This window comes from Bactrocera tryoni, chromosome 1 (assembly GCF_016617805.1).
Source record: "Bactrocera tryoni isolate S06 chromosome 1, CSIRO_BtryS06_freeze2, whole genome shotgun sequence".
In the NCBI taxonomy this organism is placed as follows: domain Eukaryota; kingdom Metazoa; phylum Arthropoda; class Insecta; order Diptera; family Tephritidae; genus Bactrocera; species Bactrocera tryoni.
The window spans coordinates 63632145-63647969 of record NC_052499.1 but is presented as its reverse complement, the minus strand read 5'-3'; the positions used below and the strand labels follow the sequence as shown (position 1 = coordinate 63647969).

The following is a 15825-nucleotide window of genomic DNA, read 5'->3' as shown; positions in this document are numbered from 1 at the left end:
CTATCTAATCCCCCTTGGGTTGTAACTTCAATTTAGTTGTCATCGCGGTCATCTAACGGTAGACCCAGGAAACGTGCTGTTTTGAAGGGGTCGAACTATAGGGATATGTTTGGTGTGCCGGGGTCGGCCGATTGCCTTGTATGATGCCAATAAGTTTTCTTGTCTTTTGCCCATGAGATGTCGGCGACTTATGGATTTTGTTGCGGCTCTGTACTTTTTCATATACCCGGAGAAATGAAGGAGCACAAATTGTCTAGTATTACACCTAAAATCTTTGAATTATTCACAGTCGCGAATATGGTCGCTGTGGATTTGAGAGAGTTTAGGTTCCGATTGTAGAGAAGAAGTGAGAAAAGTTGGAGAGATAACCGTTTCCTTTGAGCACATGAAGTCGGTTTCACTTCCTCAGCGTACGAGGTGATCCGGCTATAAGTGGTATATATATGTATGTATAAAGAATTATTTCAACGTAAATTAGTCATAAAAAATATACATACATACATATGTATGTATGTATGTATATGAATAAAGCATTAATGCATCCTCTTACATATTTTTTATTTTTATTTGAAATATATTTAACTCTTGGCCCAAATTTGAGCCATAGTGAATTAATAATAATATTTCCGTAACAACTAATATTTATGTATATCTATGTCTTACTTTCGATACCGTGCGGACCCACAATAATTTCTCGCTTAACGTAGAAATTTCCGCAACGTTATCGCCATGCCGCTTTTGTATTATTTGCTTTGTTGAACCTTTCTTCCGCATATATGGCAACACCACAGGCGTGTTGATGGGGAAAAAATGAAGTGTGTTACGATCAGCAGGCAAAGCAAAAAATTTTAGTGATTAAAAAGTTATTCAATTAAAAACTGGATGAAAAAATCGCGCAAATATATAAATGAAAAATAATTGTAGCCGATGAAAGATCCCAGAAATCATATAATAACACTAGAAAATACCGAGAAAGTAAAAAAGTTGATCTCAAGCCGAAGACAGTGGATTGCTCCCCCTTGCTTGTGATAAGATCTGTGCATGATTGCTAAGCGCTTGAGAAAATTACCGAAACTTGTCAAAAATCGTCAGAAAGTGCAATCTTAACGCTTACAAAGGCTATAATTAAGTCACCGCAGTACGGTGTAGTAATAACAAACGTCGAAGTATTAGCAGCAACACGAATGACAGAAAAATTGAAATTAAGTAAAAATGTAAACTAGAAGTAGCGCTCTGCATGCGTACGTGGAGCTCATAATTGTAAAAGAAAAGAATAATAAGTGATTAAAACAAATATTTAGCAACCGGCATCCAAACAACCGTGAGTGCATTTCTAGTCCAGCTATTGAATTAAATATACAACGAAAGAGCGGACGCTGTGTCCCAACGCCATTGCAGCAAAGTGCAGACCAATATAGCATATATGCGATGGAAATACAAATACATCAACACTTCTCAACTGATGATAGCAATAACAACAATAACATTAATACTAACAACAAAAAAAGTAACTTAGAACAAACCCTAGTTGCAGCAACAACACATTCTGTGACAGCCAATAATAGCATTTTAATGCCACCTTTAGATACTAAATTGTTGGCCAACAAACAGGGATTACACACCAATAACGAGGCTAATAATATCAATATGGATGTGGACACCGCTGACGGTGAAGTGTCAGTACTGCTGGCTAACAAGAATTTTCACTATGACGCACTCTCCAACCCAGAGCAGTCATTTGAAGCCGATGTCAACGTAGACGGCAATGGCGGCGCCAAATTTGTAGCCGGTGATGAAGCAAAACAATTGCTCAGTGAGCAAACACATGCACAAGTGACATGGCTAGATAGTGAACAAATTGATGCACTGGATCTAACAACATTGGACATTGGCAATATGTTCTTTAATCGCGTCGATAGTGCGGAGATAATTTATCAAAAGAAAAAGAAGGAAATCAAAATGGTTGGGAAATATGTAATGGGTGATGTGCTGGGCGAAGGCTCATATGGCAAAGTGAAAGAGGTGCTCGATTCGGAAAATCTCTGCCGACGTGCAGTAAAGATACTAACAAAACGAAAACTGCGACGCATTCCGAATGGAGAACAGAATGTTCAGCGTGAAATACAACTATTAAAACACCTACAGCACAAAAATGTGGTGGCGCTTTTGGATGTTTTGTACAACGAAGAAAAGCAAAAGATGTACATGATTATGGAATACTGCGTAGGCGGGCTCCAGGTTTGTGCCGTAGATTCTTCATTTATTATAAATAAAATATACACAAATATTTATGTTTTTAACATTTATTTTTATTTTTAAAAAGGAACTTGTGGATAGCGCACCCGAAAAAAAACTACCTCTATTCCAGGCACATCGCTATTTTTGCCAATTAATTAGTGGCCTGGAGTATCTTCATGGTTGTCGGATAATACATAAAGATATTAAACCCGGAAATCTATTGCTTTCACTAGATCAAATATTAAAAATTTCCGATTTCGGCGTCGCTGAGCAATTAGATTTATTTGCTGCAGACGATACATGCACCACCGGGCAGGGATCACCTGCATTTCAACCGCCTGAAATTGCCAACGGTCATGAGTCATTCTCAGGCACCAAAGTGGATATTTGGAGCTGCGGTGTTACGCTGTGAGTACATTGGAATTACCCATTAAGTAAAAATATAAATCTATAAATCTTGCAATTTTATTGTGTGCCCACAGCTATAACATATGTACAGGCCAGTATCCATTCGAAGGTGATAATATTTATAGGCTATTTGAGAATATCGGGCGTGGGCAATGGCAGGCACCTGACTGGCTATACAAATTAGACGCACAATTAGCGGGTCTCATATTGGGTATGCTACAAGCTGAACCAACCAAGCGATACTCTATACAACAAATACGCTGTGATCCGTAAGTTTTTGTTTAAATATATTATAATTCATATATGATAAAATAATAAACATTTACACACAGCTGGTTCATTTCGGCACCGGAAGAGAAGGGCCCACCAATACCCATACCGCCACTAAAGCACGATGTTTATCGCCGTTCCACGGTACTGCCTTATTTAGATGCTTATCACTATGAAACTGAGCGTGATTTGGAAGAGGTCTACTTTACCGAACACGATCTCAATCGTGAGTACGCGCGCTGAATAAATACAAATTCCTAAAATCGCATATTTATTTAATATTTTTGCTAAACTAGGTGAACTTGCACGTCAGGCAGCCGCTGCCGCTGCCGAAATCAAAGCACAACAGCAGCAAAAACAATTGGCGGCTGCAAATGCAACAGGGCCTTCAACAAGCGCGGACGCGTCTACTTCCAACAGCATTAGCAAGGAGAAAAAATCCTCGTCACTCAAAAGACGCGCCAAAAAACTAACATCATGTATATCTGTAAAGAAGCTTTCCAATTGTCGACCATCGTAATAAGCCGTTATGTATCTGTGCGCACATGCGCAATGCAAGTAGTCATTGGAAATGGAAAAAAAAAAAAACAAACAAAAAATAACATAGTTTTAATATTATGTAAACAAAATTAAGAATTTTCAACTCTGAACATTTCATTAGTTGTTGAATGTCAAGTCAGTTAGCCTTACATGCATATGTGTATGGTGCAGCTTGCAGTGCTGCGGAGAATAATTAAAAACTTCTCGCGCTGCCAAAACGCAAGTCATAATTAATTATTCACATCTTAATTATTGGAACATAGGAACTACTACTTATCTTGAATGAAGTAATTCTTTATTAATTTGTTTTCCTTTGCGTTGTTTTTCGTAGTATTTATTAAAATGAAAATTAATTTTCGGTAAATCTGTATTATTCGTATCCGCTTTTTTGTTGTGTAATTTCTAGGTAGTGCATACGTTTTATTTATTAACTTTTGTGTAAAATATACCCCTGTGTATTTTTGGTTTTTTGTTTACTTTTTTTCTTTCGTTATTTGTGTTGTTTTGTAATACTTTTTGGTTTGGTTTATGTACGTACATAGTTTAATATTTGTTTTTTTTTTGTTGGTTGGGTTTCTTGTTTCTTTGGTTAGGATTTTTGTTAACCAAAAAAAAAAATTGATTAACAAAAATTTATTTAATCTTGTTTGTTTTATTTTTCTATGTTCTTGTTTTTATTTATTATTTTTTAATTGGTTGTTTTTATTTTTTTTTTAATTGGTTGTTTTATATTTTTTTAATTGTTGTTTTATTTTTTATTGGTTTTTTATTTTTTTTTGTTTGTTTATTTTTTTTTAATTGTTGTTTTTATTTTTAATTGTTGTTTTATTTTTTTATTTTTTTTTTAATTATTTTTTTTATTTTTTTATTTTTTTTTATTTTTTTTTATTTTATTTTTTTATTTTTTTTATTTTTTTTTTATTTTTTTATTTTTATTTTTATTTTTGTTCTATTTTTGTGTGTTTACGCCACTAGTCTTTCACATATTTTACAGTGGAAGGGAGATGTGCAAAATTAAAGCATCAATCAATCAAAAATGATTTTTATCGTATAAATATTGCGATTGCGTGTTAATTTTACTTAATAAATCTGAGTGTTGATACTCACACCTGTCTTATGTGTGGTGGCTTTAACGCGTCAAACAAACGTTATCGCAAGATGACACTTATCTTAAGAGGCATAATGAGTTTTTTTTAATGTATGTATTGTATTATTTTTTTGCGGCATAATGAGTTTTTTTTAATGTATTGTATTATTTTTTTTGCGCCGATAACATGTGCAATCACATATAAACATACGTACTTTGTAGAATATATTTTGAAAACTTGAAAATTGCAGTAGCCAAAATCCATTTATATAAACATACAAACATACATAGAGTGCATATAAGCAAATGAAAGAATACATACATTTCCTACCGACAATACAAAAATATTGTGTTTTCGTTTCTTAGCTGAAAAATTAAATATTATTTGTTATGAATTACATACGTATGTGACTGGTTTAATCGAACCAATACACCTATACAGAAAAACAAAAACAAGAGATATTTTCCATATTTTTAACACTTGAAAAAATATAAACCGTTTGTTGTAAATGAAAACTTGCTTCTTGCTTATTTCATTGCCTATGTGGTATACTTATAAATGTGAAAAGTTTTATAACTCCGTTTTAATTAAATCTACTTGACCAACTTGTGGTACATGCATCTCATTCAACTCGGGCATAATGAACATCTGGTAATAATGTTGACCCAATTTCGTCAGCTTTTTCTGCATTAAATTACGTAGTGTATCAACATATTGCGGTGGAATTTTGGACATGTGCGGATTACGCCAATGCAGCTCGTTGTTGTCGACATGAAAGAGCGCCGGTGAGGGCACGTGATCTTTTAAATAATTCCAAATACACTCCTTCAACAGCAAAGCAATCTGTGAAAAGAAATTCGAAAGTGTGAAAATAACCCCAAATAACTGTTGCCTCATGGAAAATAGACTAACCTCTGGCGGCTCAAAATGTTTAATGATTACATGTAGGTTGGAAAGTGGTGGCGGCAGTAACTGTCCCATTGCCAGCAACTGCAGCAGTTTCTGAGTGCAACGCATAAGTTCGTCTTTAGGATCGAAAGGTTGGAATTTGTTAACTGCAAAAAAAAAAAAAACCAAAAGCAATAAAATACAGTATTAAAGGCAATTCTCATCATAATTACCATTTTTCGCGCGCCACTGATGCAAACAGGTGGCACACATGGCGCGCAGCAGTACTGATGAAAAGCATAACGCTGGTCTATGTGCCGCTATAAAGCCCAATAATGCCCAAAGCACTGGAGATGTGGAAAATGCGCGACGTATCATCAGATCACGTTCCATTGTCACTTTAGTGAACTCTTCGTCCGGAAAAGGCAGGCCATTGTACATGACATCCGTTGAGACCATTTCCACCAGCAATAGCGATATCATTGAGTAACCCTCGACGGAATTTTGCTTATCTGCCACCGTGCAGCAAGCATCTAGCGCTTTAAGTAACAGCGTTTGCATCTCGGCTGGACACACTTTTTGCTCCTTTGTTGCCAAATCAGGCCGCAAACCACGCCCAATCACACCGGCATGCAGCACAGTACGATTGGCGTTTGGCCCCAAGCTATGTCGTTGATTTTGTAGCAAAACCATTTCATGTTCTGGTATTTCAAGTTGATCCACTTCTGGTTCGTCATGCTGACCGAATAAATAGCCATAATAGAAGAGTGCGCCCTCTACTAACTCGCGTATGCAAGCAGTGCGCGCCGCTTTACGTGCAACGCATTGCCGCGTCAGCAGTAAGTAGGCACGATTAACTGCAGCGGAACGGGATATTGAACCTGCAATGTGTGAAAAGGGAAAAGCGACAATAATTAGCGATAGACAAACTTTTTTTTTAATGTTGCTTACTCTTTTCGGTGAGCGCCAAGAAGAAATACTTTACGCTTAAAATTGACAGCTTTAAAATCTGGAAGAAAAATATTAGATTAATCAAATATAGTAATAACTGTAAAAAAATGCTTACCTCTGTGGTGCGGATCACCGTGCCTTTCAAGCCAACATCAATCGTATTGAGTAAATCTATGATAGTGTGTGCTAAGATACGTCGGTTGACATCTTTTTCTTCTTCTTCGCTATCGTCGGAATCATGCAGTGGTATGCCTATGATAAGCTTTGTATCCTCATCTGAATTATCTACATCCATCGCCTCCGCTTCAGCGTCAGCCGCGCCAAATTTTACTTTTTTGTTACTACCAAACTCGTTGCCGCCAACATTTTTGTTATTTTGTGCAACTTTAACTGCCTCTGCGCTGTTTGCTTCGGCCAATTTATTCATGTGTAGAATCACTTTAGTTAGCGTAACTTCGAGAATCTGTAGAATTTTCGGTAGACAATCGTTGAGCACATTGGATAGCAGGTTTTGTTTCATATATTGAAATGAATTCTTCTTTTGCATTCTGCACCGACGAAATTACAAGGACACATTATTAATTATTTTTATTTTCCTATTGCTATATATGTATAAGCAAACTTACTTTGTTAGCGTGTTAAGATTTTTAAATGTGTTGAGCGCTTCTGACTGGTCACTGGTTATTAAACGCGTATGTTTGAATTGCTCCTGGAGGAGCACATCTTCGAGGACCATTTGTAAACCGGGTTTAATGCATGGAAATTCAACTACACCACTTTGACCACCAATTATGCGTATGACAGCACCCAAACCATTGGGGTTAGCTACATAAGACTTGCGTAGTAGTTCCGATATCGTCTGATAGTAAATATGTGAATGTTGTGTAGCTGAAAAAATGTAACATTGACTATAACATAGCGCATTAAAATATTCCACGCTTTTTCATACAAACAATCAACAGGAGACGCACGGCAGTTTGCTGTTGAAAGATATTTGCGCTTAAACAATTCTTCCAAAGCAAATATTTCGAGTCCTCTGTGGCCAGGTCATTCATCAGCGGACAAACTGTAGCATTTAGTACTACTTGTTCCAAATCTTGCATAGTATATTCGAGGAAATCCTGACACCAAGTATACTGTTCGGCCATTTGTGACACTGCGATAAGAAGATGTGCACCATTTGACTTTAAACGCAATGTCAGACTGTTAAGAGATGGTTGCATTTCTGCAAACATCTTGTTGCTCATCCAAAGAGGCGTTTTTTGTATTATAGTATTGCGTAGATCATCATTATCTAAAAGAGAAAATATTTCATATTCGGTTAATTTTATAAAACATGTGTCTTTATTATTAATTACTTACACATTTCAAGAAACACAATCACCAGGTTTTGCAGTAATGCATCCGCATAGGCAGCCATCACCAATAGAAATGGTATGATACAGGCATCTAAACTTTTCTTTGGATTAAAACCATCTTTCAGTAGCTCAGTCAATGCTTGCTTAAGCTCTTGTTCGTGCGCAAATGATAAGTAGTCCAATATACCGAGTTCAGAATCGAAATGACAACGGTAATCATCAGAAAAACGTTTGAGGCTGCATTGCAATATCTGGGATATAATGCTTAAGGGAAAGCAACCGCCCAAACGGGCAACGACCCAATCGAAACTAAGCGAGTAACGTTGAAAAGCACCTGAAATTTGAAAGGTGTGTTGAAATTTATTTGTTTTTCCGAAATAAATTGAAAAATGCATACCCAATAAAGTTTCCACACAAGCTTCTTTTTCACTATTTGTTAGTTTACGGAAACTCAAGCTTATCAACGTAAGTAAACCACGCATTGCACCGCAATTGAGCCAATAATTACACGCAGCTACAATAGACATCTTTCTTTTGGTATACCTGTCTGATAACTTTCCTACAAGGTCAAGACTCCACGAAGCTATCACAGGTCCCCAAGCTGATGGTCCTTTAACAACTAAATTTTCGAGTGTTTCTTGTACTGCGGACCAGTTACTATCCTCTATGACCGTTGACTGTGTCGCAGCATTGTTACTTGAACTGGGACCCGCACCTTGTTTACCTTGACGTATTGGTAGTCCAGTGGCGTAATCTACATTTGCATTAGCCAAATAATTTTGCACCGCTACTTCAGCTACAATCGAGAAATACTCTAAGATAATCTCGCGTGCAGCCGGCAGGTCCTCAAGCAGGCGAAAACAACTTCGAAGCAAAGTGCTATTTGTAAGCTTCTTAGGATTGCCATTATGGTTTGTTACTGCTTGAATGAATTGCTTTAACTCCAACAAAACATGTTGTTTTAACATTTTATAAATTTCGGTCAAATTTACAGCAAATTAAAGACCGATCATAACAAAACTGAGTAAATAAAGGAGAAATTTGAATTAAAGATAAAGTAAGAGTTACCATATTTCAAGAATTCCTTAAATAACCAGTAAAAAAATTCAACTTGATGAATTTTTTTTCTAGCTTCATTAATATTGTTATTTTGTTTTTGATTTCCTTTTTAATAATTTTTCAAATATATTTAATAATTTAAATAATATTAAAATTTTTACTTTGCATATGACACAGGAAAATGTAAAACTTGTTTATAGTATGACAAATTTTTTCACCCCAACTCAGCACATGGGTAAATGTTACCGTTCGGCACACAACCTAACAAAAAGAGATTATGGCAACTCGAACCAATTTTACCTCCAACAGCTGATTCTGTTTGTTGTTGGGAATTCCAGAAATGGAAAAGAATTATCAAAAGCAAAACAAACATAAAACAGAAATATAATGAACCTGTCAAAGCAATTTGTCAATGTGAAGAGACTCAATTATTATTTGTTTACCGCTTCGCAGCAAAAGATTATTGGTAATTGGCTCGGTGCCAATTTGCAGCAGAATTGTGCCTATTCTAGTAAAATGTCAAAGTTTATCGAAGTACCAGTGCAAGCAGATAAGTTGCTAAAATTAATCCGTTCCACGGTAGTTCCTAATTTAAATGTAAGCGACGGCAAGGGCAATCGCCGTCACAAAGGTCAAGCTGGACGAATTGGAGTAATTGGTGGATCGCTGGAGTATACCGGGGCTCCATATTTTTCAGCGATTAGTGCTATGCGTGTAGGTGCTGATTTGGCCCATGTCTTTTGTCAACGCGATGCTGCTGTTGTTATTAAATCGTATAGCCCTGAATTAATTGTACATCCTTTATTGGATGCGGATGATGCTGTAGAACAAATTTTACCATGGTTAGAGCGATTACACGTATTAATCATTGGTCCTGGACTAGGAAGAGATCCAAAGATACAGAAGACTGCTTTTTGTCTTATTGAACTTTGCAAACAACTGAATAAGCCTTTAGTTATTGATGCCGATGGCCTCTTTATACTCAATGGAAATATTGATTTGCTAAATGGATTAAGCAATGTCATATTGACGCCAAACGTTATAGAATTTCAGCGTTTATTTAGTACTGATGTCGAAGTAATAAAACAGCGAATGGCACAGTTAGGAGATGGAGTAATTGTACTTGAAAAAGGTGCACAGGATAAAATTTTTATACCAAGTACCTCTGAAATTTACACACTACCATCGGGTGGTTCTGGTCGTCGTTGTGGTGGACAAGGTGATTTGCTATGCGGTTCGATTGCTACCTTTTTCCATTGGGCTTTGGAGTCTAATCAGTCAAATGCGGCCTTTATAGCAACGTTTGCGGCAAGCTATTTGGTGAAGCAATGCAATGCGGCTGGTTTTCAGAAATGGGGTCGCAGTATGGTGGCGAGCGATATGTTAAACGAAATTCATTCGGTTTTTCGCAACATTTTTGAAGAGCCTTAATTTGTTTTGTGCCAATGAATATTTATTCACATAAACGACCACGAAGAAGTTTATGTAAATGGTTACCGAAAACACTTGTTGATTGCATTTTTAAGTTTTCTTCTTTCTCTCTCAACTTATTAAAGTTCGAAGTTTTATAGAAATCAATATTCACTCAGCGATATATCTATTTAGGAAGTTAAGATTTAAAATATATACTCTGATTTTATTGTATGAATTAAGCATTTGAAAATGAATAAATTACCGATGTAATAAAGCAAACTAATAGAGAACACATACATACACGTATAAACCGTTCCCACAAAAGTCGGTCTTCGTGACCGGAAAGAGCCGTATTTTTATTCGGCCAAGGATCATAAAATTTATAATATATACTCAGATATTATTGTATATTTTAATAAATATATATGTATATATAATCCAGAATTAATAAATTGCAAATGTAACAGAGCAAACTAAATGAGAACACTTATAAACTATTTCCCAGTCAATTGGGGATGATAATATAATCGGAACGGACCTTGATTTTTATGTGGCCTGGACTGTGAATTCTTTTCTCTTAATTACTTCAGGCGTGTTTTCTGCCGCTATAACAACAACAAAATACAAAATGGTCAAATATTCTTGAAGTATTAAAGAATTTTATTTTGTAAATATGCTTTACGTTTTGTAATAATTGTATTCATGGCAAGATACCAATTCAAATCAGTTTTCAAGTAAAATTTCATTAGATAAGATAATACATTATCGTACATCGTTCAAAATAACATGAATTAACAGAAAATCATCTAGTTTTGCGAGATTTTGGCAAATAATCTACTCCACGATTTCTCAACAAATTTTATTTGGCTGGCAACACTACGTTTTCCTTGTTTTTTCCCGCTTAAGCAAAGCAAAACAAATTTTTACAAATTACACATGTGAACATAGAAGCTTCAATTTTACACATCTGTCGCCAGTATTCATTTTAATTTCACAAATAGTACCCGGCTAGAGTAAAATTCCAAAATGACGAACACAACTAATCAACAAAGAAATGTAGAAAATGCCGGCAAAGCTAAAAACCCGTTGGAGGCTGTGGAAAATGCCTTCCAATTTACGGCAAAGAATGGAGCAGAATACAAACTTTATTGTCGCACAAAAGGTGATATGGATGCAAAAACATTGAAATGGGCCTTTAAGTTAGCGGAGCGTAATGTGGGTCCATTTTATAAGGCTTTAAAAATGGGATGGCAACCAAAGGTAAAGCAGAATGATTTGAATAAAAAATGGGCACGCTATTTAGTAGCAACAGATAAAAGCGGACAACCCGTTGCCTACACTATGTTTCGCTTTGACATGGACTACGGTAACAGCGTGCTATACTGGTGAGTATTAGTGCTGTTACGGAATTTATAAATTGCATCTCTCTCTATTGTTATAGCTATGAAATGCAGATTGAAGCAGAATCTCAACGCCAAGGACTTGGTAAGTTCATGATGAACTTACTGGAACAGTGCGCCCAACATTGGCACATGGATAAAGTTGTGCTCACAGTGTTGAAAAATAATACCAATGCCACAGCTTTCTTTAAAACAATCGGCTACAGCTTGGATGAGACATCGCCTGACATATTAGAAAAGGCGGAATATGAGATATTAAGCAAGATATTAGTATAAGTTTACCTACTATGACAAAATAAGACACATATTTGCTAAATTTTAATTACAACATTTATTTTACAACTTTAAATATTTAACAATATCAAGAAAATACCACACACAAATTGGAACGATAGCTTAGAGTAGGCGTTTGGCTTGTTCTTCCATGTACTTAGCTACCCGAATATCTTTTGCGCTAAGACCGCCAACATCATGAGTAGACAAAGTTACTTGTACTTTATTGTATACATTAAACCACTCGGGATGATGATTCAACTTTTCGGCCAGCAAAGCCACACCGGACATAAAACTGAAAGCAGCGTTGAAATCACTGAACAAATATTCCTTGTATATGGCATCGCGGTTATCTACTAATGACCAGCCAGCAGCCAGAAGTGGTTGAAGTAGTTCAGATCTTTCCTGCTCGGTGAGTTTTGCCTGAAGATAGATAAGTAAAAAAGTAAATTTTATTTATTCGTACTTTTACACACAATTACACACAAAAAACTATCAGTATGAAATTAGGTACTTAGTGAGAAATTATTCCAAACCAGTTTACACAAAAAATATTTTACACTTACATACATACATATATACGGTAAATTGGCACATAACTCTGCCTTACCGATAGTTATAGAAAAATAATTAGTTATGTTAAAGACCTTGAAAATCACGCACACCTACTTTCACTTGTTACTACTTTATTTAATCTCATATTGATCTCGGAATTGACCTCACGATAAGAGAAAACTTCTACGAGCTTAGTATGCGTGGTGACTCTAATTTTGAAAATGTATCGAGGAAATTCATTATAATTACTCTGCATGTAATTTACAATTTCAACAAGTGTTTTTATATCTATATAAATTCCCCACCCCTTTACACTTTTTTACATTCATAAAGGACTATTTGATATACTCACCATTTTTTTCTTTGCTGGGGTTTTCTGCGCAATCACCGTAGAGTATTGCCTCTCACTTTCAAATGTGTTTACTCGTACTGCTCTTTGCAGACTACTACAAAGTATTTCATTGGATTTGTTTAAAACTCGATTTAGTTATATATACATACGTATAACATTTAATCATCTCAAGCTATATAAACACATACCTACACATTAAGCGTTGTTGGCGGCTCTGATAGGGCCAATATACCGCTAAAATATTACATATACTTAGTCGGTGCAATTCATTTGTTTGTAATTGTGATATACGCAAAAATCTTGTTGGCTGAATTTGTGCACAAAATTTGCTTATATTGTACATTGCTTTTTATTTTTATGATACAAATTAAATAAACACTGCAGACAGTTTATTTGCCGGTCAGCTGTTTTGATGAGGAGTTGCCATTGTTAAAGTTAAATACAAATACAGTTGCTCTTCAACTGTAGTTGCAAAATTTCCGTGGTCGAATTATAACGAAAATTTTAATAAATATTTAATTCATTTCAAGTTTTTCTACTTATTTGCTATATATGCAGGTATATATTTGTATGAAGTAATGTAAAATGTTGTATAATAAGTATATTGTATAGAAAATAAGTTAAATTATTTATGACCTGCATCTTCTTCGTTTTCGCCACCATTACCATAGTAATCATAGTCCAATGGTAAGCCATTTGGACCATTATGTCTTGGATGTTCAGTTGTGGTGCTAAGCGTTTTTTTGGCTGGTTCCTCTATAACTTTTGAACTAGTTGTTGTGGTTTGCAAAGACGGGCTAACCACAACAGTTGTTTCCTCAAATTTGGGCACGTTGCTCAGTGTAGTTGTTTCCCCAGTTTTCAAGTCAACTCCTACAATCATCTGTTGCTCCGTTGTGGCTGTGCTGTTGTTGACATTTGCCTCAGTTGTTGCTATGCGCCAACGTTTGCTGTAACGGCTGCGTACAAATGGCTTAGAAGTTCCATCAGCAATGGAACACTCTATTATTACAAAGAAATAAAGCATATAATCAGTTTCAAACAATATAATTGGAGAATGCGTTGTCTACCAATAGTAAGTAGGCTTAATAAAATCAGTCCTTCGAGCAATATGACAGACTTCATTTTCTGCAGAATTTCACTGTGACAAAACTAAGTTCCGACGCGTTGGTTCTACTTTTATACGGATTTATTATTAAACATCCCAACATTTCTGCTTTGATCTGCTTTTGGAATGGCATCTGGTTTCGATTTATTCGCTCTTGAAACTGCAAGTCCATTATCTCTTTAAAAAAGCGAAAGTGTGAAGCATTATTTTAGATATACAGACACAGTCATGTGTATGGTTTATTGTACATTGTTTGATAATGCGGTCTTTGGGGATTCGAAAGGTTAGTGACCCTCACTTTGATTCAATGTAGGAAATTTTTATTGCACATTAAGCAAAAATACATATGTATATAGATATCTATACCTATTCAATAATATATGTATGGACACTAAATTTAAAAGGTTTGGTTTTAAGACGGTTCTAACCAGACGGAAGGGATCCGGTTTTTATCAGACAAAGGTTGTCAACGCGGTACCATTCCTCAAAATGTTATAGTTGGAACATTTTATGACGCTACAACGACAACAATCCACTTCTTTTTGGTTAGTTTCAGCGCATTTGGGCTATACTATTAGGTTAGTTCCAGCTTTTGGTGGCGTCGTAGAGATCTTCTTGCTTTTCACCTCGCAAAATTTATAAATTCTTTTCGTCGAAATCAGATTGTACTTTATCGGTCTGAGAATACATAGAACTAATACATATCGCACTTGTTACGTTAAAGTGTAACAACTCAAAATTTGAACATTTTCAGTAGAGACGAAAAACTGTTGAGTCGAAAGAAGTCATTCTGAAAACAAAGAGAGAGTCATAACGGTTTTTTTAACGAAAGACTAGACAAATCACTGAACGATTTTTACAGTGGGTAGAGATGACCACTGCACATTATTTTCTTGCAAAAAACTAAAATTTGGAAATTTTGAGTTGTTACACTTTAACGTAACAAGTGCGATATGTATGTATATCTTTGATAATGCGTAAAATTTTTAAAAAGACTTGATGAACCTGGATTTACTTCGCTTTATTGCTTGAATATTAACTTGAGTAATACTACATGGTCAAAGCTTTCAAGAAGGGCTTGTACAAGAGTACACTGTCGGGAACTTTTCATCAGTTTCAGTCTTCTTTAGAATTCCTGACCGCTGCAGCGTCTTCCCAGCGGAGACGACTGCCATAAAGGTAGCAGTAGATCTACTGCTTCGGGGTGCAGCCTCTTTCAGAATGTTGATAATATATTCCGATAGTACGACATCGACATTAGCCTTTAGTTCGCGCACTATGCGCTAAGACTAGTGAAAGGATGTCTAGTCCCCTTATCTCTGGCGTCGAGTTATTTTATGATTATACTGGTTTGGCTGGTTTGTAAGGCAGATGAGCTTGCTAGAATAGGTACCTCAGTCGCAATAACTCTGGAATGGGAACGGGTAGGAGCTCCGTTGGCCTCTTGCGGACTGTTGTGCATCAGATCAGATCAGCAAGTGTTTGCAGTCGCAAGGTCCTTCTGGCCTATGGTAAACCGTAACATAAGCATATGAGTCGACGAGCGATACTAGAATTGAATCCATAGATGTATGTATTTTGTAATTAGATCTAACCTTCAAATTACACATGTTTACGATTTCACAACTGTCCGACAATTTGCTAGTAGGTCTTTTAAAAAACTTAAGGCAGATTCCATAAATGGCTTGCTGGATGTTATCCGGGCTCAGAGGGCCGAAGACGCCGAATCCCGTTGACGTCCAAAGAGACTACTTCGGACGAAAACATCAAAGATGGACTGAATGATTTTGGATGACCCCAAAAATAGGTTGACCGAGATAGCTGACACCCAAAATTAAAAAAAAAAACGTTTTGATCATATCAACCATTATAAATCGGTTATACGCCGCGCGAAATCGCAATGAACAGTGTGTCTTTTCAGTGA

General features: G+C 36.0%; 6 protein-coding genes across 10 annotated transcripts; 3 read left to right on the top strand and 3 right to left on the bottom strand.

Annotated features, from left to right (window-relative positions):
• Window positions 1–827: 827 nt before the first annotated feature.
• On the top strand, window positions 828–3820 carry LOC120782850 (serine/threonine-protein kinase stk11). Of its 2 annotated transcripts, none has more exons than XM_040115377.1 (5): window positions 828–2238; window positions 2324–2646; window positions 2721–2915; window positions 2979–3142; window positions 3213–3820. In XM_040115377.1, the coding sequence occupies exons 1-5, from the start codon at window positions 1429–1431 to the stop codon at window positions 3434–3436; spliced, it is 1716 nt and encodes a 571-aa protein (XP_039971311.1). In that variant the 5' UTR covers window positions 828–1428; the 3' UTR covers window positions 3437–3820. The 2 variants fall into 2 exon arrangements, with proteins under 2 accessions (XP_039971311.1, XP_039971312.1); XM_040115378.1 differs by having other exon boundaries at window positions 2979–3146; window positions 3213–3304.
• A 1222-nt stretch (window positions 3821–5042) lies between these two features.
• On the bottom strand, window positions 5043–8760 carry LOC120781453 (integrator complex subunit 5). Its single transcript, XM_040113670.1, has 9 exons — window positions 8139–8760; window positions 7746–8075; window positions 7333–7677; window positions 7010–7271; window positions 6499–6931; window positions 6384–6441; window positions 5666–6313; window positions 5457–5599; window positions 5043–5387 (listed from the first exon to the last, which is right to left on the bottom strand). Exons 1-9 carry the CDS (start codon window positions 8707–8709, stop codon window positions 5115–5117), a joined length of 3063 nt encoding a protein of 1020 aa, XP_039969604.1. The 5' UTR covers window positions 8710–8760; the 3' UTR covers window positions 5043–5114.
• Window positions 8761–9165: 405 nt separating this feature from the next.
• Window positions 9166–10691, top strand: LOC120766401 (ATP-dependent (S)-NAD(P)H-hydrate dehydratase). Its single transcript, XM_040091849.1, has one exon. It carries the CDS (start codon window positions 9188–9190, stop codon window positions 10229–10231), a length of 1044 nt encoding a protein of 347 aa, XP_039947783.1. The 5' UTR covers window positions 9166–9187; the 3' UTR covers window positions 10232–10691.
• A 437-nt stretch (window positions 10692–11128) lies between these two features.
• Window positions 11129–11935, top strand: LOC120782722 (N-alpha-acetyltransferase 40). The gene is made up of 2 exons (XM_040115146.1): window positions 11129–11598; window positions 11655–11935. The coding sequence occupies exons 1-2, from the start codon at window positions 11240–11242 to the stop codon at window positions 11887–11889; spliced, it is 594 nt and encodes a 197-aa protein (XP_039971080.1). The 5' UTR covers window positions 11129–11239; the 3' UTR covers window positions 11890–11935.
• Window positions 11926–13203, bottom strand: LOC120782723 (pterin-4-alpha-carbinolamine dehydratase). 4 transcript variants are annotated; one of them, XM_040115147.1, is made up of 3 exons: window positions 12982–13203; window positions 12794–12887; window positions 11926–12309 (listed from the first exon to the last, which is right to left on the bottom strand). In XM_040115147.1, exons 1-3 carry the CDS (start codon window positions 13134–13136, stop codon window positions 12010–12012), a joined length of 549 nt encoding a protein of 182 aa, XP_039971081.1. In that variant the 5' UTR covers window positions 13137–13203; the 3' UTR covers window positions 11926–12009. The 4 variants fall into 4 exon arrangements, with proteins under 4 accessions (XP_039971081.1, XP_039971082.1, XP_039971084.1 ...); XM_040115148.1 differs by having other exon boundaries at window positions 12794–12884; window positions 12982–13200; XM_040115150.1 differs by having other exon boundaries at window positions 12986–13028.
• Window positions 13204–13418: 215 nt separating this feature from the next.
• LOC120767614 lies at window positions 13419–13918 on the bottom strand. The gene is made up of 2 exons (XM_040093772.1): window positions 13864–13918; window positions 13419–13795 (listed from the first exon to the last, which is right to left on the bottom strand). The coding sequence occupies exons 1-2, from the start codon at window positions 13916–13918 to the stop codon at window positions 13419–13421; spliced, it is 432 nt and encodes a 143-aa protein (XP_039949706.1).
• Window positions 13919–15825: the final 1907 nt, after the last annotated feature.